General features: G+C 36.5%; 1 protein-coding gene across 3 annotated transcripts in view; it reads right to left on the bottom strand.

Moving 5' to 3' along the window:
• Positions 1-741: 741 nt before the first annotated feature.
• STAT4 (signal transducer and activator of transcription 4) overlaps positions 742-22,404 on the bottom strand; it is a 45,241-nt gene continuing 23,578 nt past the window's right edge. For 2 of the 3 annotated variants that reach the window (XM_064515104.1, XM_026099838.2), the window contains 18 exons: positions 21,626-21,711; positions 20,585-20,736; positions 19,217-19,375; positions 18,252-18,344; positions 17,316-17,375; positions 15,860-15,877; positions 15,681-15,774; positions 14,833-14,877; positions 11,206-11,289; positions 10,287-10,385; positions 9,547-9,682; positions 8,285-8,337; positions 7,358-7,452; positions 6,763-6,899; positions 6,172-6,363; positions 4,902-4,968; positions 4,274-4,382; positions 742-1,989 (listed from right to left, as the gene is read on the bottom strand). In XM_064515104.1, the coding sequence (XP_064371174.1) occupies positions 1,963-1,989; positions 4,274-4,382; positions 4,902-4,968; positions 6,172-6,363; positions 6,763-6,899; positions 7,358-7,452; positions 8,285-8,337; positions 9,547-9,682; positions 10,287-10,385; positions 11,206-11,289; positions 14,833-14,877; positions 15,681-15,774; positions 15,860-15,877; positions 17,316-17,375; positions 18,252-18,344; positions 19,217-19,375; positions 20,585-20,736; positions 21,626-21,711 (1,706 nt within the window). In that variant the 3' untranslated portion in view covers positions 742-1,962. The remainder of the gene's footprint in view (positions 1,990-4,273; positions 4,383-4,901; positions 4,969-6,171; positions 6,364-6,762; positions 6,900-7,357; positions 7,453-8,284; positions 8,338-9,546; positions 9,683-10,286; positions 10,386-11,205; positions 11,290-14,832; positions 14,878-15,680; positions 15,775-15,859; positions 15,878-17,315; positions 17,376-18,251; positions 18,345-19,216; positions 19,376-20,584; positions 20,737-21,625; positions 21,712-22,404) is intronic. The other variant, XM_064515105.1, reaches the window with a different exon arrangement.

A 22,404-nucleotide genomic window follows, 5' to 3' on the forward strand; every position in this document is an offset into this window, starting at 1 on the left:
CATGATTTTTTTTCCTGTTATTTTTGACTTTGCAGCTGCAAAACATGGTGAAAGCACAAGACAGTTAGTGAAAGTACATTTCATCTTTTCTGTCAGTATCCAAATGTCCCTTTCAACATTTTTTTTCTTTTTTTCTTTTCCTCATTCCACTTCATTAGAGCGCTAATCTTACTCATACTGACTTAAAGACAAAATTCTAACTTTTTATGGAAGAAGGCTTGGGTTTAACATGTTTATTTTACAGAAGATGACTTCTGTGTTTCTTAAAAAGCAGTGAACTGAATTAAAATTGCATGCATTTCAATTAAATGTTAAAACTACCTTTTGCAAAATCTTTAGAAAGAACAACGAAAACAGTAATACCAACATCCAATCCTCAATTCTATCCAGTAACACAAAAAGTACTGAATTCAAGTCAAGCTAAATAATTGCATTACATGGGGGGCAAGGAGGAAGCAGAGAGAAGATTGGTCTACATGTGATGTTTGAACCACTAGCCTTTTTCACTGTACTTTTCATGTTATTTAGATGGTCAAAAGTATAGTGCATCCCCCATTTTGTTTGTATTATAATTGCAAGAACAGATAAGAATGAAAAATCATACAATAGCTGATGCTAGGTGAAATTATATTTTCTACTTTGGAAATCTGTGTTACTGCTTGTAGTTTAGATTTAAGAACAACAGAGAGAAAACAAGCCTCTATTTTCATTGTACCTTGAAAGATTCCACAAAAGTCCAGGTAACTTTAAGCCAAAATCTGTTTTTATTCATATCAGTCATATAAATTATAGAGGTTACCAAACTATATACATAATTGCCATTGTCTGAATGAGCCTGTATACTTGTAAGACAGTGATCATGGAATTGCCAGTTTATTATTCTATAAACAGGTTTTTTAGGGACAATATTAAAAAAAGAAAGTTAAACTGTGGCTGAAAGAAAGAAGAATGTTTTTAAAGGCAATTTACCATTTACTCAAAAACTAGTTACTCAGTTTATTAAATGAGTCTCCTACTGGAATGTGACATTCTGTCATCTATTGCAAGTTGCCCTGTGGTCAGCAAATGATGCAGCTCTTCAGTAATTATTTTTTTCAAACTGTGCTTCCCAGTGTACTTTTACCAGATAGCATCCAAACTCTGCACCAGATCAGGATTTTCTTTGTAGGCTTCCTGATAGCGCTTACTGCAGTATCTGAGTGCTACATACCAATAGATTGATCTCTGCAACTATCTCGTGAGAGGGGGAAGTTTTACTATCCCTGTCTTCCAGTTTTTGACTCCACAAGCCTTGTGTCCATTCACTTTCTAGAACTCCCTTTTCTTCCCAGCCATGCCTTCTTCCCTTCCACGGCTTTTGCTGTGCAGGGATATAAACATCTGGCCCTCTGTGGTGAAGGTGGTTCATCTCTGGAAAAAACAACCCCCAGATACCTATGCGACAATCAAACTCAGAGGAATGAGAATCTTCTCTTTAAAATAGAAGTCAAAACAACAGTATACAAAAGGATCATTAAACAGAAGCCATTTCGCAGAATAAATCCTAATTTCTCCCCTAAACCTTAATCTCTTTAGTTATCCCCACAGGCTGCTTTCAGGTGGTTCTCAGAAGCAAAATATTTTCTTCTTATAATGTCATATTTACAGCAATTCTACAGCCATTTATTTTACAAATCAAATTTGTGACTACTGGACTCCACTGAAGTCAAAGGACTTACAAGCCAGAAAGGAATTGGCCTTTTATCAGTGAAGACAGCAATTCTGAATTCCAGGAGGCTGTTTGTAATTCTACCGACACTGCAGAAAAGATTCTTGGTTTACATGTAATTGAAAGCAGATTGAGGCCCAAGAGTAGCATCGCAATGGTTTTCAGGAAATGGAGATTTACAAAGATGATAAACATTGACTTCATTTAACCCATGCAGTGTCCATACGATTCTTTGTTTTTCCAGTACCTGAACTTCAGTCAGTTGAATAAGGAGAACTTAGCTAAAAGAAAAGAATAAAATTATCAGTCTCAAGACAGTTACTGCTGCTCATTCAAAAATAACTGGAAATCAAGCCCTCTGTGGCTCAAAGTAATTGCAAGTCTCATTTTCACTCTAATAAAAACTTGTAAGGCTCTGAAGATCCTCCTTCTAATTCCTCACAAAATCTAGTAATACTCGTTTGAAAAGACTTGCTGGAAAAAGTTGCAATAAAAAGTACACATCTTTTTACATGAACTTTTGTGGTTCTTGAAGTCTGTGGATACGTAGAGCAAGGTTCTTACTGGACTCTTGTTTTTCAGATGGGTATGGGAATCTGGAGTGGGGGAATGGAAAGGGAATCCAACAAGACTGCAGAAAGTATATCTTGCTAGGACTGAGTTACTGAATTGTAAGGTATTTTCTCCTGCCACAGCTTTCACTCTTGTTCTCTACATCTCACACAGTGATCTCTTTCACTGACATCTCATGGAGGAAAAGTGAAGAGATACTGTTGCTTTAATAATGCAGATTGGCTGTTTACTGTATTACAGTATTACTGTATTGCAGCTATTCACCAGATTACATAGACTACATTGTGTGAATTTGAGATGAATAAAGAAAAAACTCCAAATTTGCCTCATTTTCATTCAGCAGAGTAAATTAAAAAAAAAAAAAAGAACGGAAAAGAGAAGTAGGAAATTGTCTTGAAATCTTCAAAGACTACTTTCTCCCCTAATCACTAGCAGAACTTGAAAACGCATCTAGCAAGAGCTTCCAGAAATCCACCTACCATCTGGCAGCACTGAACTAGTTCCCTAGTACCCTTAAAAACTGCAACATGATTATATTTGATTCTCCCAACTCAGCAGCAAACACTTTCTTTTTGTGACCCCAGAAGATGGTGCTGATCACAGCTGGTGGTTTGGAAGGTCCTGACAGAGCTGGTTTGAGAATTACTATGCATGCGAAAGGAAACTGAAAATGCTTGGTAGCTAATGATAGACAAAGTGAAGCAAACTATTCTTTTCACTGCCAAAACTTAAAGAAATGCAAATGTATACGTAGTTCACAAATGCAGTTTCTAAAGTCAGAACTGTTTTCATAGATATAAAACAAATGACAGATGAGTGAAGACATGTCTCAGATTGGGTGTGGTATGTTTTAACTCAGAGTTTTCACTCAAGTTGGTATTTCAATTTTAGCTGATGTACCAGTTTGTTATGAGTGGTACCAGAAAAAGAAAGGTGAAGCAAAGAAATATATTTTGTTCTTGGTCAGATCTTCAGTTTGTTCTAAAATAAAGAATTCCTCTATTTATACTTAAAGTTCTATTGTGTTTCCAAATAATTTTTGCTATTTATATCTCCTGCATTGATTAGATCATTGATAGTCAGGATTCTGGTTTATCTTTTGTTCTGATTGGGAGTGAGGAGGAATGTTTACACAGAGGCATTTGAAGGTGATTTGACAGGCTTTTAAATACATAACCAGTTTAAGATCATAAATCATTGAATATATTGAAAACTGAAAGTTAAAATGTAGTATTTAAAAATGGATATTTTCTTTTAAAGCTGTTAAGGCCAAACCACTGCTGCATTTCCTGACAGAATTCTGCTGGATAGATCCTCAGTGGGTATAAATTAGTGCCACTTCAAGCCATGATTACTTAGGCCAGTTCAGGCCTTGTAATTTGAAAGCTGAAATGGTCTATGGTGTAGAAGTGCAGAGTTGGGAATACAATTTCTAGTCAGTAATTAAAAAAGGAAAATATTTTTAATATAACATGGTACACTCTTTCCCAAATCTTTCTATATACTCTTAATGAATGTTAGTTTTATTTACTAAAAATGTTTCAGTTCACTTTTAACCTAGCTACCACATGTAGAAACCTACAGCAAGAAAAGTTGTGCGAATTTGCTGATTTTTTTTAATGCTCTTTGTGCAGCTTCCCTCAGCAAAACTAATTCCTTTGTATTATCTATAAAATTAGTGCAATTCCTATGTATTTGTGAGTGTAAAAGCTTAATTAATTTGTGTAAGAACTCTTTGCATTATGAATTTCATGGTTCACTGGCCAGCATATCGGACAATTTCCTATAATGCAATGCCTCCAAGTATACTGTAGCATGTTGTCCTATTTAGAAGGAAATGTCTGCGTTGCTATTTCAAAATGTATTAAAGCAGCTGACGAAAGAGCTCTAATTCTGTCATAATTGCAAAAGCCTATTTTATAAGCAGCATATGTATTGTGTATGTTCCATTTGCTTAGTATTAAATTATGAATGGAAAAGTTTGCAACGTACCGCTGTCTCAATCACTGTGGGACTCAGGTGTTCTCTCAGCACAGCATAAACGCTTGGAGACATAGGAAGAAGATCTGATGGAGAATGTGGATCTGTAGAATCAATTAAGCTTAAAAAAAAAAAACAAAAATAATCTTAAAAGCAACTTAAATCCCTCTAATTTGGTGCATAGCAGTGGAGTATGATGTATCACCGATGGTGAATGCTTAATTTAGTTAGTTAAGACTGTACTGGGGCTTGCTGTTAGCTCTGTAAACATTTGCCAACAACCTGGTATAAATTTAAAAATGGAGGAGATATGACCAAGGCAAAGAGATGTTAAAACTGACTCTGTAATAACTAGTACTGGAGAGAAAAAGAGGACAACAGTGAAAGGTGATGTAAATCACAGTACCACAAAGTCTGCATTACATTTTTACAAATGTTTTGCCACATGGATGGGAAAAGCATGCCAGAGGCGAAGTTCTTCATATCCCTTTCCTGTTTAGCAGTCCTTGGCCAAACAAAAACATGTGTTGCTATCCCTAACTAGTTGGATGGGGGAAGGGAGGCAGAGAAAAGTTGGAAACAGTATGTAAGCTCACTGAAAATAACATTCAAAGGGTAATAAATCCATTAAGTTACTCACATTTTGGAGACTGGGATAAATACAGAAGGAACATAACCTTTGACTCCTCCTTCAGAGGGCTTTGAGACTAAAAATCAATATTACAGAAATTAAATATGGCCTAGCAATATTGCTATTTATTGAAAATTGATTATCTGCTTTAAGAGCTGCAGACCATAAGATATTAAAAGAGAAATGTGCCTGTTTAAATAAACAGTCATAAAAATGAGGGAAATGCCTGAGATTAGTCTTTGCATTCATGCCTTAGTCACAAAATTGTGCTCACTTGATAGGAAAAATACCTGCATCACCATCTGAGACTATCATATAGTAACTGATGAAAGCGATCTCCTTAGGACTTCAAAAGAGAATACTTTGTTACTCTAAAAGCTTTGTATGTCTCAGCCTTTAGATTTCAGTTCCATGAATGCTTGCATGGAGTCTTATCTATACAGATAAAGCTTCAGAGGTATATTTTGCATGAAATTAAACATATACACAAATTTTTAGAGAACTGGAGCAGTAGGCAAAATCCACTGAATTAAAATGAAGAGGAAAAGCACTTGTAGCCTCCAAATATCTTTGAGTAGTATAAGGACTTGAATTAAAATGGAGTTGTATCCTCTTATACTGGAAGTCAAGAAGAATGTGTGTAACCTAGAAAAATCATGGCTTTTTTTTTTTTTTTTTTGGAGGGAGAGTAAGCTCGATCTAAAATGGGTTGACTTGTAACTCAGACAGGAAAGAGCATGGGCCTGCATCCATTCAGAACTAATCCTGTCTAGCCTTTTTGTATTTTCCAGTGTATTTTCCAGGGATTATACTGCTGTCTGGTTGAGGTGTTAAAGTGGGTTTTCCACGCTGTTTGGAAAATACAAAATTACTTGAAATTAAAGAAACAGCATGCTACAGGATTCCACAGTTTTTAAGCAGATAAGTAGGATGACTTTTCAGTTTCATCTTCTTTCAACACCTGAGTACTTAATTTTGTGTTTGTAATGTATTGCTCAGAAAAAAAAAAATCCTTCTTTTTGACTCTTTCTACCCTAAGAGCTACTTCTTAGCTTCTCTTAAGTATTGATGCGATAGCCTCTAATGTAACCTCTAAATCCATGGATATATTTGCAAAATGAAGCTGTATAAATGATACACATTAAAGCAGTTCTTTTGAAGGTGTTGATTAAAGGAAGCATCTGAATCTGTACCCTTCCTCCTCTCCCCAAATTTATTGAGCAGCCTGTGACTTTGAAGTTGCTTTTCAGAGGAGGTAAATAAAGAAACGGAGCCCAACCTTCATTTGGCTGACAGCTGTAGTGTTTGCCAAAGGCCTTATCTTTGGGAATGTCTGGATACAGATACTTCAGAGGATTTTCAGGAACGTTGTCTGCCATAATAACTTTGTAATCTCGCAGTATGTCAGCAAAGGGCAGTGCAGTTAAACGACCTTTATTATAGGGTTCCACAGAATGGAATCTTACTTCTCCTGTAAAAATACAAAGGCACCACAGTTGCTGATAAGGAAAATAGCTGAACAGCTGTAGCTGGAACATAGTTCACCTTTCTTATGTAGCTTACACTGGCATGAGTTTTACTTTTTTTTTTTTTAACCAATATTAGCATCTTTCAAGTTTATGCACATACGGAACGAAATTTAATGCCTGCAGATATCTAATGAATTCATATATAAAAGTATAAAGAACTGGCTAGTAGGCACTCAAACTGTTGATCTGTGTTTCAATAAATATGATGCTTGTATCTTGCCCAAAACCAAACGAAGCCATGACAGACAAGCGTTATAAACCAAAGAAACTGTGGCTCTGTACTGCAACTGTATCGCAGAATTTGAGCTCTATGTTGTTATTATTTTTTTAATCATACTTACCATTTTCTAATTGATCCACCCAGGTAAAGGTAATTCCACCCAGATTGCTTTCACTAAACCTTAATAAAAATGTTCCTGGTGTCTTGTCCTTGAGCAAAATTCGTTCCTTCTCTTTGCTCACAAATCCCATTATGTAGCTGAAATTTAACAGAAAATCATGGTTTTACTTTTAGAAAGATTATAGATTTCATTCTGTGTAATGCATCTGGCCAAACTTTATACAGCAATCTAGGTATGTGTGGAAAGCCTGGTTGCAGAGACTTATGTGGTCTTGAAAATGTTACAAAAGCTTCACATGAATTACATGTGGAATATGGCATTGAGCTAAAAGAACTATAAAACATAATGAAATTCATCACAGTACTTGATTGTATGCTAACAGAAATGACAAAAGAGAAACCTGAAACTGTATTTTTAATAGATTCAATGGTGTTCCCTTTTGGCAAAATTTTTGAAAAGTTATAGAACAGGAAGAAGTAGGCAGAAGTGTTCTAGTTTTTGCAAATTCTTCTCTGTATAGCTAAAACTGAGCTTAATAAAGAAGGAAGAAAAAGCAGAGAAGAGATCAATATACAGCTGTTTTCTTATTGCTCACCCATCAATCCAAAGAGGAAGAATGTGTTTTTTAATTAAGTCCAGTATGGCTTCGAGCCAAACCCAAAAGGTAAAAGACTTTCCAGGTAAATGTTCCTAATGGTAGAAGGGGGAAAAAAGGCACATGAAAAGAGCACACAACATCCATATGGCATGTCTGTCTGAGTTTCTTGAGAATAATCTAGTCTGTGTTCCAGTGAGAATGACAAATCTGAATTGCTGCTCTGAGTTACATTTTTCAGTCTGATGAAAAAACAATTGATTTTTAAAATATGCATTGGAAATGCCTCTTTTTTCATTTTTAAAGAAAAATTCACATTCAATGTTTCTTTCACATTGCGAATTTATATTTTGAGAGAAATGACAGGGAGAAAATTGAATTTTCTTCCAAGGTTCTATATGTATTTAAATAACATAGTTAATATGAACAAAATGGATTTACCCTTCCTTCTCAATAATTTTGTCCGTTCCTGTCAAAATTACTGAATATATTGACTGACTTGAACTAATTTAGGCCACAACTGAGCATATGGAAAAATTCACTTATTGTATGCCTTGACAGCAAAAATTTACTTATTGCATACTTTGATAGCACAATCTGTATTGATCATTTACAGAAATACATAGGGCATACCTGAGTATAATGTTTTCTAAAGTTCATGAATCCTAAACTGACTAGAATGGTCAAAAACTACTGACAGTTTCATATCTGTAGTAATGGAACTAATTAGATCTCTCAGCCAAAGCTTTAAAATTCTAGAAATACTATTTTCATAATTATGTTTTTAGAATTGATGTGATTTTGCTGGGCCTAGGACTCCCACAGATGGAAAATGGGAATCTTTTCACTGACATCAGTGGGATGGAGTTAGTCATCCATGCAGGCAATGAGAAAAAGAAGAATCTAGTTGTACTTTTAGAATCTTACCTTGCAGAACTTTGCCCAGGATAGTTGATAATCATTGTAACTGACTTGTTGACCTAAAAGCAAAAAAATAAAAATGTGAGTCTGTTTTTCTGAAGCTTCTGCAATACATTTGTTTGACATTTGTATAGTTAAAAAAAAAAAAGTATCATACATGCAGACTTGGAGAGGGATTCAGAGGGGCATGCTAAGGGACTGTAGATGACTGTGTACATGGAGAGAGCGTTCAGCTGCATTCAGCAGCTTCTATGTATCCTTTAGAAGGTAATGCAAATGATAGCTTTGGGAATCTTTGCTTAAAGCAATCTGGGACTTTGTTTCTGCACCATTATGTGCTCAGTTCCAGTTTTTAATGAGAGTTTTACTTCTCTTGGCTTTCACTCTATCTTGAACTTCAGTGTTCTAAGATTTATTTTCTTACCATATGTATGTTTTTACTGGTTTGCAATGGCACCTCTCAACTCCACTACCTCTGCTAATGAAGAAACATCCAAGAAAACATTAGAAAAAGTAGCTTTGTTACCCTGAGAAATCGGTCTTAGCTTCCTAGCTGTGAAAGCAGTAGAAGTTAAGATTCTACCCAGTCTTTGACAAATGCTTTTGTTCTTGCCTGACAGTAGAGGTATTGTTACACCTTGTGCTTTCAGGAAACCAAAATTCAGCTTGGAGTTTCTACAGCTTACGACATGTTTTATAATTGCTTCTTTTCAACAAACACATCAAACTTTCTCTAATTCTGCCAGCTTTCCCTAAGGCCTGTGCTTTCTGGAGGACAGTCAGAATGAAGCGTTCAACTGTTCATCTCACTACTGAACTTAAGCCCTGCAGGGCCTCTTTTCTATGTCATCATCAGTGAAGGATGGATTCCAGAACTAATGCGCCCAAAATGACAGGTTCTCAAAAAAAACAAAACAAAACAAAAAGCTCCCCAAAAACAAAACAAAAAAACCCCTAAACCAAACCATATAAACAAGCGAAAGGACTTCTTTTTGATTTCGAATGCATGTGATCTTAAGGAAACAAAGTAAAGTTCAGTGTAACTCTGATGCCCTCTTTCTTCAGCTTAGCAGCATAGAAGTTCAGAAGTTGAATCACTTTGTGGTAAGAATAAGCTGACGTGTACTTTCTTTAAAGAAAAAAAACTGTCATAGTGGCATTTTTGAAGTCTGCACTGGAAATGAAGATCATGCTAAAAGTTATTACCTGTGACTAAGAAACATAAGAGCCTAAAAGCAAATGCAGTCTGTACATTTCTGTAAACTTACCTGTCAGTTTTTCTGCCAGCATGTTGAGCTGCTCAGAATTGAGTCCCCGACCAACATATGATGAAAACTGCCAGCTCAGTACTTCTAAGAGCTGACTCAAAGTGGCAGCAGGGGGATTGTTAAAGAAAGACAAATTCTGCAACAGAATTAATGCTTTGTTTAGACTGTTAGCAACCCTAAGAAACACTACAGGGTGCAAAAGAAAGCTGTAAGTAATTGAGCAGAATTTAGAAGTGTTAAAAACAGTGCGGGGATGGGAAGGGAGATAAATTGGAGCAAATATGCCCTAGCCCTCCCACCCCCTGGCACCCAGCAAGTTCCACTCGGGTGGCTGAAAAGAATAAGGAGAGAGGCAGAGACAAGAGAGATAATGAAAGTGTGTGTGCGTGTCCTGGATAATAAAATACCTTGCTATGTTTCTGGTAGCATCATGTGTTAGGACAATGAAAATATGCTTAAAACCTATTCAATAAATACAGATATTTTCACCATACTTTAATATATTTGGTACATGGAAATCTTAAAATATTAGGCACTTGTATAGCAATATATTGTTGAATTATTTGGCTCAGTATAATGTTTATACAGGTTAAAAATGTGTATAAGAACAGTGTACGTGAAGAAAATAAGGCCAGTGTAAGAGGGAAACACAACCTTTTTTTGTGTTTGAATGTATTTGGCAGCCAAATAATGGAAACTTGAAAATGCAGGAAGCCAGTGTTTGCAAACTGAAGACCTACCTGAGGATCATTGGTTGATAGATTGTACCAAATAATAGAAGCCCAAGCATTGGGTAATTGGCTGACATTGGAAATCATAACCACTGGCAAAGAGCTTGTCTGGTGGAAAGAAAGAACAGAGTATGTTAATGTTGCTGAGGAAAATGTTAGTGCTGCATTATGTTTTGTTTTCTTTTAATCTTGTCCTCCTGCTCCTTTCCCTCTTGTCCTCTGCCCCCCCCCCCCCCAACACTATTCTTTAGCCTGGGATCTTCTAGTTTAGTAGAGGAAGGACAACTGTCACGTCTATACTTTGTTTAGCCTGCATTTTAAGACATGGGCAGAGTTTCAGAGGGCATTCAGGACTCAGGTTAGCTGAACCTAAGTAGCAAGCTTAGCTGTAGCTACATGATACCTTTCTTGACAACTGTACAGAACAAACTGCATGACTGCCTGCAGCCAGAAAAGGGATTTGTGGTAGTCCTTGTCATTAGAAGAGATTCTAAAGATCATGTTAGGTACACAGGGATATCCTCAGCCTCTGACTTGCAATTGGTATCACAGACTTTCTCCAGTGCCATAATTTATCATGCTTAATGAAGGGGTGTGCCTACCAGTGAATAAGGTAGGGATTTAGTCACTCACTTCAACAGATCTTACAGTCTTTGCTTAGCAAGGTGTATTGCCTTTGTGTAGCTTTTCAAAATTATGATGAGAGCCAGTATTTGAGCTTCTAAACAGAAACGCTAAAAATTGTTCCTGTAAATCTCTGTACGTTTCTGTCCAGAAGTCCTGGAAATCTTACATCTGCTTATGGTTACTGCTGAAGATGGGATCGAGGATAGACAGACCTGTGGTCTGGCCCAACATGGTTGTTCTTATGTAAGCAGCTGGAAAATATTTTTTATTCTTGCCACAGAAAATTGGCTAGAATACTCACTTCCAAATTTATAGTCAATCCATACAGGCAGACCTGTGTTTCAAAGCTGATGGAGTGCAGTTCTTCAGTCACCATGTGAGGGCCCTATGTGAATAAGTAGATTATAAGATTGTGAATGCACATTTGGCATTTAACACTGTCTTGGTACTCCAAACTGCTGAGATCACATAACATTCAAAGAAAACACGTACCAAATTTATAAGTAGAGCAGGAAAGGAAGGAAATGAAGAAAATCATTTGTTTGTTAAACTCTGTGACATTTAATCAGTCCAGAAATCTGGTGTTTTTTTCTGAAGAATCTAAAAAAACACACTAAGCATTGGCAAAGCAACACTATTAAACTTTTAAATTTTGTTTCTAACATTTAAAGTGTTACTTTTAAACATGGTGTTGCACATTCAAAAATTTAGCATATTATTTTTTGTGTCTGATGAAGATTGTCTCAACTTTTTTTCTTTTCTTAAAGTTTATTTACTGATTGACAATTCTAATTTAACTAGAGATGTTAAACTTCAAACTAGAAATAAAATGAAAAACAATTACAGGAGTTAGGTCTTTAATGACAGGTAGGTCCCCATCCTAGGACACTTTTTTTAGTATACTCAGATGGCACTAGTTGAAGGACTAGAGGCCTAAATCATTACTCCAAAGTAAATCTGGTATAAAAAATAAGCTTTTTCTTGAGAGAAAAGAAAATCTTTTTGGCATGGTTGATTAAAGTTTGTAGTAGATACTTTTGGTTACAAACAAGCACAGCTCAGTAAAGATCAGAATCTCTACCTGTGGGAAACAGCTCTTTTGAAATTTGTTTTGATCCCCAGAAGTCAAACTGTAAAAAGCTTTTTTTCCTTTTCCTGTTTTTTTCATTGTCAGACATTTGTTTTGTCAAACTTTTTTAAAGGAACAGAAATCTTTGTGTTCCTGAATCAAAATACTTCCATTTCCATTTACTAAAATATTCCACTTTGACCCAATGTAAAATAAAACTGTTCCTTGAGGAAAGTGCCTCATGGCCTCATCTTTCCCATGAAGCACCTCCTTCAGGACATGTACAGGACAGCAGAAGATACTGTATGAATGAGGGGTTGAGACCACAAGAGAGCCTCAGGCATCTGAATTATGAATTTGCCATGCTACAGGAAAATGCAGCCTAGAGCTGCATCCATTGAATAAACTCAAATTTTTTAATACAGGTAGAATCAATCCAACTCAAACTGTATTGCTGACACAAAGTTGAAAAAGATTGCTGAAAATGCCCTCCCCCTCTCATTATGACAGTGCAGTAACCAAAATTTTCCTATGGAAAAAATCACTGAGGCAAAAGGGCTTATCTACATGAAAGTATATGGAATATGACCTCAAATATAGAGAGCTTTCACTTGTTTTTTTACAAGGTGAGCCATAACTTGCAACTATACTCTCAGCTTACTAAACATCCTATAACAAACCAAGTTTCTGTATTATCATAGGTGCTGTTAATCATACAACTTGCTCACACTAATAATGATTGCACAGATTGTGTTTGAACAAGGAGAAGTTCTATTTGAGGAAATCATTTAGCAGGCAACCATGTTACAGCTGTCTTCATTCTCCATGGCTGCACATTTATATATAGCTATATATGCAGAATACATGAAAGCTAGTGTAAAATGCTACCAAAAGTAGAACACTAACATTTTTACACCTACATCTTCTGCATTTGCTTAACTTGATGCAAATGACTTTGTAAGTAGTAAAGTAATTGGGAAGTGGGTTTTGAGTTTCAGTCTTGCTAATCAAGTTGTAAGTTATTCCATTCAGAAACACAGTATTAAGCATGCACAAGTATCTTTTGCTTTTTGGCTAAAATTATCCATATTGATCACATCTTTGTTTTGTACTTAAGGACTACTTGTAATAACTTTTGTACTTGTATAACTACATCTATTATGGTTGTGATATGAGGGTTTTTTTTTTTTAACTTACTAATGCAACTTTACCCTCACCACTTCTACTGTGTAAAAAAGTTACACTACTATTATATATCTTAAACCAGTATAGTCTATTTCACTTCCTAGGTAAGGATATGGCATTCATATAAGCATTTTATATAACTTCATTTATCTCAGGAGACTTTAATGTTTTGGTAGCACTGACAGTGACTGAATCATTGGTTGCAAGCTTCTGACTCTTGCTTCAGAGGTTTACCTGCAGATTTTTGCTGTTAAATGGCAATGCTAAATTAATGGTGATGGTCCATGGCCACCCTAGACTTGCTATCTATTTGTGTTTTTCCCCTCCCTCTCCACTGTCTTCAGTTGCTGGATAAGGACATGCCCTGTTCTCCTTCTCAGGGGAGTTCTGCTTTCCCTCATGCCAGGAAAGGATGAGGGAACCCCTGACTTGCAGTTCTGCCCCGAGGGGAAATACACCTGTGAAGGCTGGGGCACTCAGGTGGACAGTTGTTGGTAGGAAGTCAGAGCTGTGAAGTAAAAAGACATAGGGTAGAGCTGTGCAGAGGGTGAGAAGCAGGGGAGAGGAAGAAGTGCAGAGCAGAGATCTGGATGTGAGGGGGACTGGGGGTGGCACAGGAAGGCGGGAGTGCTCTGCAAGGTGGGGAGCGCAGAGCATGCAGTTCTGCATGTGGGTTAGCGCTGGCAAGTGGGAGTCATAGGATGGAGGAATAACACGGAGCAGTGGAGGCTCAGTGTCAGCTGTGCTGCAGGAAGCAGCTGTGTGTTGGAATGGATGTCATTTGCTTTGGGAAGTTGGAGCATAGGTACAGAATACAGGTGTGCTAAGTATGAGGATGTGTGTGGTATAGCCTGGGATGTTGGGGTGAGAGAAATCTATGCTACAGTGCAAATTCTCAAGTTATCTGAAAATCCCAGTTGGCCCTCAGTCAGGAAAAGGATACCTATCATTGGCCTACATTAATACTATATATTAATACTATAATCCTATTCTCCAGAAAGCAGGAATGTACAGATTTTGAGCTCCTCTGCTACGAGACGATTGCTTGCAACACCGGTTCACTTTACATGCCAGCTGATATGTGCATGTCTTGTGAAGTCTGGATACTGCAAAGCTGCTGTTTGTTAGGTCTAACACATCATAATATTAGGTAACCACAAGAGGGGAACATAAGACTAGATTCAGATGACTACCAGTAAACTAATCACACATTTGGTCCAGTTGAGGCAAGCAAAATTCTTTGATGCAAGTATAATTAAACCCTTATTTCAGCTTTAAACTTGGCCAACAGAGTATATATTTAAAGAACCATTCCTATAGGAAAACTGTATTAAATAGAAAGCTCAAAAAGCTTATTTTTTCAAAATGTAAATGTCAGACCAAAAAGAAGGCATTAAAGACGAATGCATACATTCAGATTATTACTTCCTACCTTCATTGTAACTTTTTTAATACATAAATTTGAGGCATTTAATCAAAATTTCTATGAGTACTTACTTCTGAAAATTTCTCATTATCCCGTCGTATGATAATTGGGTCCTATTCTTTTTATAAGGATACTATGTATTTCAAAATATAATGTACTTGAATATGGTTACTGTATGAATTAAATAAAAGTAAATACAAAATACATCTGACAGTAATCAAAAATACTATGTAAATTAATCCACGAACCTCATTTCCTTTGCTTCCAGCACTCGATTTCATTTCTTTGGGTTGCTGTATAAAGCAAAACAGTATTTATGTAGAAAAGAAATTGCAGACAGAAGTACATAAAGAATACCATTTGTAACCATGATATTCTTACTGTATGTGTATAATTAGGATTTGTTTACAGTATATGAATACACTCTAATGAAGGCTCTGATGCTGTGCCTTGAAAAGTCCATTCAGTAAATAATGTCTTGATATTTTAAAAGAATTTTTTAAGCAACTAGCTTATAATAAGGTTAATGTAGTAAAGCTTTAACTAGGGTGCTTGCTAAGTATGTAATACAGCATAGAAGTAAAGACTTTCAACCTCCAGTTTCTTTTGCAAAACTACAATGATACACTGCATCTGTTGTTAAGCCACAAAAATACCAAAAGTGAAGGAATTTACTTAGAAAGCAAAGCTCATCAGGATATTAGAGAAATTACAGTAAAGCAGTCCTGCAAAGGACAGTTATCTCAGGCATTAATTTCAACCAAATCTAAAACATTCCATTAGATATTTCCCATAGAATTTATTTATTTATTTATTTATTACAAAACTCAGTTTCTTAAGAGCTGTGTAATTCAGCATGACTAGTCTTTTCCTTTACTGGCATTAAAATAAGATTTGCTTTGTCCTTTCTGTGAAAATATATATGTTTATCTTATAGAGGAAAGGAATAGGGTAAAGAGGTTCTAGGAGTAAACTTTCTATATAAGGAAGAAAAAAACAAATGTATATTCAAGAGTAGTACAGTTCTCCTTGTCTAGTTTTAAGGAGTATCTTATTTCTTTACCAGAGGTGCATAACAAGAAAAGAGCAAACTTACCAGATGTCGAAATTCTACAGACAGACTTCCATTTGCTGATTCATCCATGTTCATAGCCTTCACGTGAGTTCCACATAGAACGAATCTACGATTACTAGGGAAGACATTACACTTATGTACTCAATGGCAAATAATATCATATTGGATAATTTAAGAAATGTCATATCTTATTTTCTTACCTTACAGTTGAAACATTCCTAAAATAGAAGAGGGGCAGGGGGAGGAAACAGACTTGTGAATCAGTGAATGTGTAAACCATACTTACATTGAGAAACATGTTTTGAGACTGTAGATTTTGCTTTGTCTGTTAAAGTTAATACGTATTACCACTACAAATGCAATTTTTTAAACAAATAACTGAAACTTCCATCAGTTAGACATTTGCATCTGGTGAAATTAAAGTAATATATTTCACATCTAGCCTTTTTTTCTGCCATGGGAAGGATATGTGGGAATTCAGAACTGCTATGGTATCTAATTCTTTGCATCAGTGTATTCTGGGAGAATATGAGCCTGTGTACAGTAAGTCATGGCATGCTGGGGGAGAACACGTTCACAGCAGCAGACTGGACAGTACAGAGTTTTTGTGAGAAAGTTCTGTCCTCTCTCCTGCTCCTTCCAAGACAGATGTCTTCCCTCCTACCTTTGGGCTAACACCTGTGTCTTTGTGGTGAATTTGATCAGAGCATTTGGGGGGGCTGCAGAAGTACAACAGCCTGAACAAGGGAGATGGCAGGTATTTGTGGCTGGGGATAAGCTTGTGGACAGTAAGGACTTGGATCAGCTTTGCTGATTTTGAAGTCACATTTTGATGGCAAGTCTTCTGCCCCATGTTTTATCATGCTAGAGGGCCCAGATCTATCTATAACCAAGCTTGCTCTATTGTCAGGAGTATGGGTATTGCATTGTACTGAAAATAATAAGCATTGGTGAGAAGATGCATCAACTCAAATTGAGATACTTCAGGTACCATTAACACTGTTCTCACAAACATAACATAAACAGGCTCTGAGATGCCTTTTTCTCAGAAAATTATAAACAGCCAAAGAAGCTGAGGAAGCTGTTCACTCTGGATTGCTCTAAGAAATAATGGAGGCATGAAGGGGTACTGAACCCCTTACAGAGGAGGATTTTATGTAACAGCCTTAATTTCAGACAGGGGTAAAACTCTCTAAGCTACCATAGCTACTAATTACAGCATCAGCTTTCCAAGCACAAATATCATATACTAATTGGAGCAGCTGCACTGAAGGTACTGGGACTATTAACACAAGATAAGCAACTTTTCAAAACAATCTGTCCATAAACGGAATACAATTTAATTCAAAGTTTTAGTGTGATGCTACTATTTGAGACTGAAGAATTTCACCCAAGTCTTAAAACAAATCCTAAATAGACTTATTGTCTCCAATATAAAAATATCAATTAAAAGTAGAAGCTTTTTTTAAAACACAGAAAACCTGTCCACTATTTTTCTGAAACAAACGAATTTCCTTAATGTTTCAACTTCTTTTTGTTTTTGTTTTTTTTCCCTTTTAAAGGGTCTTCTAAATCAGATAGGGTAGCAACTGAAAAACCTGTATTATTTCTGTAGGAAGAGAGAGTTGTCTAATACTTCGCTTTAAAGTTTCTTACTTGTCAATAGTTGCTTTCACTCTGATCTGGTAGTTCAGCTCTGGCAACTTAATTAGCAACCTTTGAAACAGAAAGTGTAAAAGTGAACAATCAGAATCAGAAACTCTTATAGAATAAACTTGTTTGTCAACAGAAAATATTAGAGACCAGTAGCTCCACACCAAAGTATTTGAAATGATTATAATCTGAAAACAGATTGAGCATCTAGGATTACATCATGATTCAAAGGGTCCCATACTCAGAAAGGATGAGCTGATTCCAATGGCAAGTCTTTTACCCTCCCTCCATGTATATGAAAAAGTTAGTATATGTTTGAGGGAATGGGTAGAGGGATGACAAAAAAGATCACCAAGAGACAGACTTTGCATAATCTGCAACTGCACTGTACATGTGCACATACTTCATGTACCCTTTCCATTCCTGACCCCAATAGGTTCCATACGTTCTTGCTGCTGCTAGATGGAAATGAAATGTGAGTTCCCCTCCAATCTTGTCTCTTTTCCCAAAGAGGGCAAGGAGCTAGTGGGAGAGAAATAATTTCTGTCATGGAGACACCAGAGCCTCCAAAATTTCCTAAGAGCAAGAGTAGCTCTGAAACTATTCTAGTATTGGCCTGTATGATATGGATCATTATTTGCTTAGTTTGCAAAGTCATTAAAGCAAGAATCCAATACATACCAAATCCTGAAGGTGCTGACTTTTGCCCAAAATCTGCCTTCCTTCCTTACACTGATTTGCTTCTTATTGTCACTTATTATGAGTGTCAGATTCTGCAGCATTTATATCTGCACTCAAGAAAACTCTCACTGGAGTCGAAAGGATCTCTGCTCGACTCTAAACAGAATTTGCTCTGCTTTGTTTTTAAAATTCAGAAATGGTCTTCTAGGATAAAATGTACACAAATGAAGGAATTTATATGAGATTTCCTTTCCTTACCTTAATTTAACAGTGAACTGTATTAAGGTTTTAAGAACCATTGGTCTCTGGGGATGTGTTGGCATGCAGGGCTGCCTTTCAACCACAAATGAACTAGTGTGAAAAGAAATGAAACAAATAGACTGATAGGAATATGCATAAATGAACAGTTGTAGTTAGGGGTAAAAAAACACTTATCTCATTGAGGCTTATTTCTCTACAGATGCTGAAGTGCGAGGTACATATTCCAACTCTCAGTTCTCTAAAAGAGCTAGTGGTCTAACTTGCAATTGAATTATTCCCAGAAGAAATAGATATTTGGAATATATTAAAGCTCAGAACAAACTCCATAGTGCTGAGACATTGCATTCACTTGGAAGACCCAGACATGTATCATAACCATAAAACTAAACATGAAAATACACTGAACCTAGCTCCAGTGAAATTAAATACTTATTTTCTTCGTTTTCATTTTTCAAAAGACAATTGACCATGTTTTCTTTCAGACAAAGCTAACAGAATAGTCACTTGTGGTATATCTCTAGGATAGCCAATACGAAAGGGAGGAGGAATAATGACAATAACTATTTTATAAGTTAATAGATGGGTCAGTTTGGGTGGGAAGAATGTCTTGGTGGGGGGGAGGAAAGATAAGGAAGGAATTGACACCCATCACTTTACTACAAGAACTCTTCCCAGCAGTATGTCCGTGACTCCTACTGAAGTAAGTGGATTTTTTGTGTTCAACTAGAGGCAGAACTTGACCACAAAACTTTAAGGGCTACAAATGAGAAGCTGCCTGGTACCATCAGCTTCTATGAGTTTTGATTAAAGGTGTACATACTTTCTACACTAGGAACTCAATCTTTAAAATCCCTGCAGACTCAACCCTTTTTCATTTTTTCATCTTAACAATATAGCCTCCTTATTGCCAATAAACTGTGTCGGTTCAAATTAATAACGTAAATTTACAATAGCTTACGTACTTCCGGAAAAGATTGTAGAGCAGAAAATTGACTTTTTCCAGCAGCTGAGGTCTTTGCACCGGGATAGGATCCCCATCATAAGTCAGTCTGGTCAACAGTTCATCCAGTTTTTCCAGCTGCCTTCTAACTTGAAAAAGACTCTCTGCCAACAGTGTAAAACTACAGCAGGACAAAAGATTAATTTGCATTCTTTCATGTAAACTACTAATTGGAACATAATGGATACTAAAGTTCTTGCTTAACAAATCGTAATCAGTACTAATTGGTGCTTTTTAGCTTTATACAAACTAAAGTGCATTCATTATCTTTTGACATGAACATATAAATATATTAGGCAACTCTCCTGCTTTATTTTCAAAGATAAATACTTTCTCAAAAGGCTTCATTGACAGCAATGCAACACAGTCTGTGATGAGATTTAGAACTACATACGTGGTCATGACTTGCATGCAGGGCAATTGTGCCAATTTTATTTCTGTCCTACAGCTTAGTAGTTTTGCAAAATATGCTCTTTAAAAGGAGAACATTTATATAAAAAGAACAAGTTATCAAGTCCAAGGAAACAAATTTTTCAGAAATATAAAAACCATGACAATGAAAATCAAATCCAAATGCACTTGATAACAGTTTAATGGGATATGTATATAAAAAATCATAATTGTAAGCTATTTTTAAGCAACTTCAACAGCATAAAAATACTTCAGTGAAAAAAAACACAAAGGTAGAAAGCAAAAAAGTTAACTTTTTATTTACATGTAAAAAAATTAAAGTTCGTGGTTTTCTTTCTTTTTCTTCTCAGGGGAGAAATGAACACGACAGTTACATTCTCTGGCTGCACTATCTTTTTAAACATAATGCTATTTGGTTTTACTTGCAATCAGCTTGTTTAGAGTCATGTTCTATTACCACCACAAAAAGTACTTTTGCTATTTAATTCCTGCTTAGTTTTAAGTCTGGAGGAGTGATGTACTTACTGAGTCAAAGCATGAAGTGTCTACCCTGCTCCTACCTAGACAAAACTCCCCCTATCCTTAGTGACAAACTCAGTCAGCACAGTTCTTACTCAAGCAAAACTCCCTACAAGATGTGTATCATGTACCTGGAACAGTCATCAAACCAAAAAACCAAATAACCAACTGCAATGGCTCAGTCTCAGCAGTTCATTGTGATGTTATTCATTCCAATAGCAAATGTTGTCTATCAAAACCAATTGCATTTTAGTTATTTATTTGCTTAGCTGCTAATGAATTTGCTGCTGTTGCAAGGTAGCAAGTCAACTGATCTAAAGGGATCATGATTTCATGCTTACTGTCAAGCAGCAGACTTCCTGTGGTTTTCAGTAGAAACATATGCTAAATGTAAACTTACCAGTTCTGGAGCTGGTCAAGCCCACCATGGAGAGGACCTCCAATGCAGGCAATCTGCTGGCGTCTTTTCCAGTCTAGCAGCTCTTCAGTCAGCATGTTGTTCATCAAGGCATCAATTTCATGAATTACACGGCCTATTTTACTGAGTACCTCCTGTAGAATAGGAAAGTTGTCACAAACTGACCACAGGGAACAGCCACAAAATTCAGCAATTATCATAGAGCGCTGATTACATTTTTACATTATTTTGAAAGTAACCCTATTTAGCCTCTACCGTGCGTTATCTTCTTTTTAACTCAAAGGTGATTGTGTTCATCACCTGTTGTACTTGAAATTAACCCTGAATATTGATGAAATCTGCTTCAGTAAAACTTCTTTTTAGGGGTGGGAGGGGCACAGAGATTGTTGTCCTCATTGGAGGCATACCACCTCCAGGATGTTGACATTTGCAAGCACTGTCAAGGTCAGAAAGTCCTTCTTTTATTTTGTCCAGTAGCCAATGTATGGATTTTTGTTTTGTTTTGGATTTTTTTTGTTAGCTTGCTTGCTTTTAACCGTAAAAACCACTCAAACAAATTACCTAAATCCGCTGCCTTCTGTACAAGCAAGGAACTGGTCAAGGGAATCCTGATCATAGTCATGTCATACTCTCTGCACTGCTGAACAGAGGAAGGTACTGGGTTTTTTGGGTTTTTTTTTGCAATTATTAATTAATTTACTTTGAATACTTTTTTCTTTACTTTAACAGGCATAGACTTCCAATTAAGTCATTCATGTAGCACAGTACATAAGCCATGTGTAGCGATGCCCTCACCTTTCTTCTAGTGTGTACAGAATGATGTCCCTGATTGAGCTGTTACTTAATTGCCAGTTTCTTAACTGCTAGTCACAAAAACACCCCCACAAAACCTTTCAAACATACTCCATTTGTCTGCTCTTTCGAGAAGAGGATTTAAAAAGGGACACACACACATTAGATTATTCAGTGTGGGAATAAGAGGAGAAAGCAAACGAACCACAAATGACAAAACATGTTACTAACCTTTCTCTTGTAGTCTAAAGTATTGAGCATAGCCTGCAACGTCAACATTTCCTGTTTAATGAGGGCACTGTTTTTGTCACTCTGCTCTGCAGGGGGATGAAAAAAAAATCAGCTAGTAAATTTGGGGTAAATGTGTGCGTGGGTGTGTGTCTGTGTGTTTATAGTAAGGGGAGGGGGAAAAACCATGAGCAGACTGCAGTGTGAAGTAGTGAAAAAAATAACTGTAGACATCAGTAAATTATGTAATACTGTATTTCATTTTAATAGACTAACTTTAATACAAATTTAAGATATGGATTTATGACCTCACTCCTTATATGCGTATGTGCATACAGAACAGGAAAAGGTAGAAACAATGCATAAAAATCTACAAATTTCTTCTTCATGTGCATACTTGTGCCTTATATAAGTCTGGCTTACATCAATGACTGACCTGCTGTGCAGTACTGAAGTGTGCTCATGGTGTCAGCTGTTAGACTAAAGCTCTTTGGACTCAGTGTGAATTACATGTCTGGTTGAGGGAATGAAGGTTAGGCATTTGAAATGGAGATGAAGTGTTCATTACTATGGGGATTTCAGCAGTGGTGAGTACTCATCACTGGGTATTGCCCCCTCTCTGCAACATTTTTCCTTCTTTGGATCATGCATTCATTCCAAGCTCGCACCATTTTTTTCACATGCAGACTGTCCCCCCACTCCCTCCCATTTTGCTCTTCTTGCATCTTTCATGCTACCTTCAAAAAAGAACTTGGTGCCAACTGTGTCTGCTGAGCTCTGGA

This window comes from Dromaius novaehollandiae, chromosome 7 (genome assembly GCF_036370855.1).
Source record: "Dromaius novaehollandiae isolate bDroNov1 chromosome 7, bDroNov1.hap1, whole genome shotgun sequence".
NCBI classification, from domain to species: Eukaryota; Metazoa; Chordata; class Aves; order Casuariiformes; family Dromaiidae; genus Dromaius; species Dromaius novaehollandiae.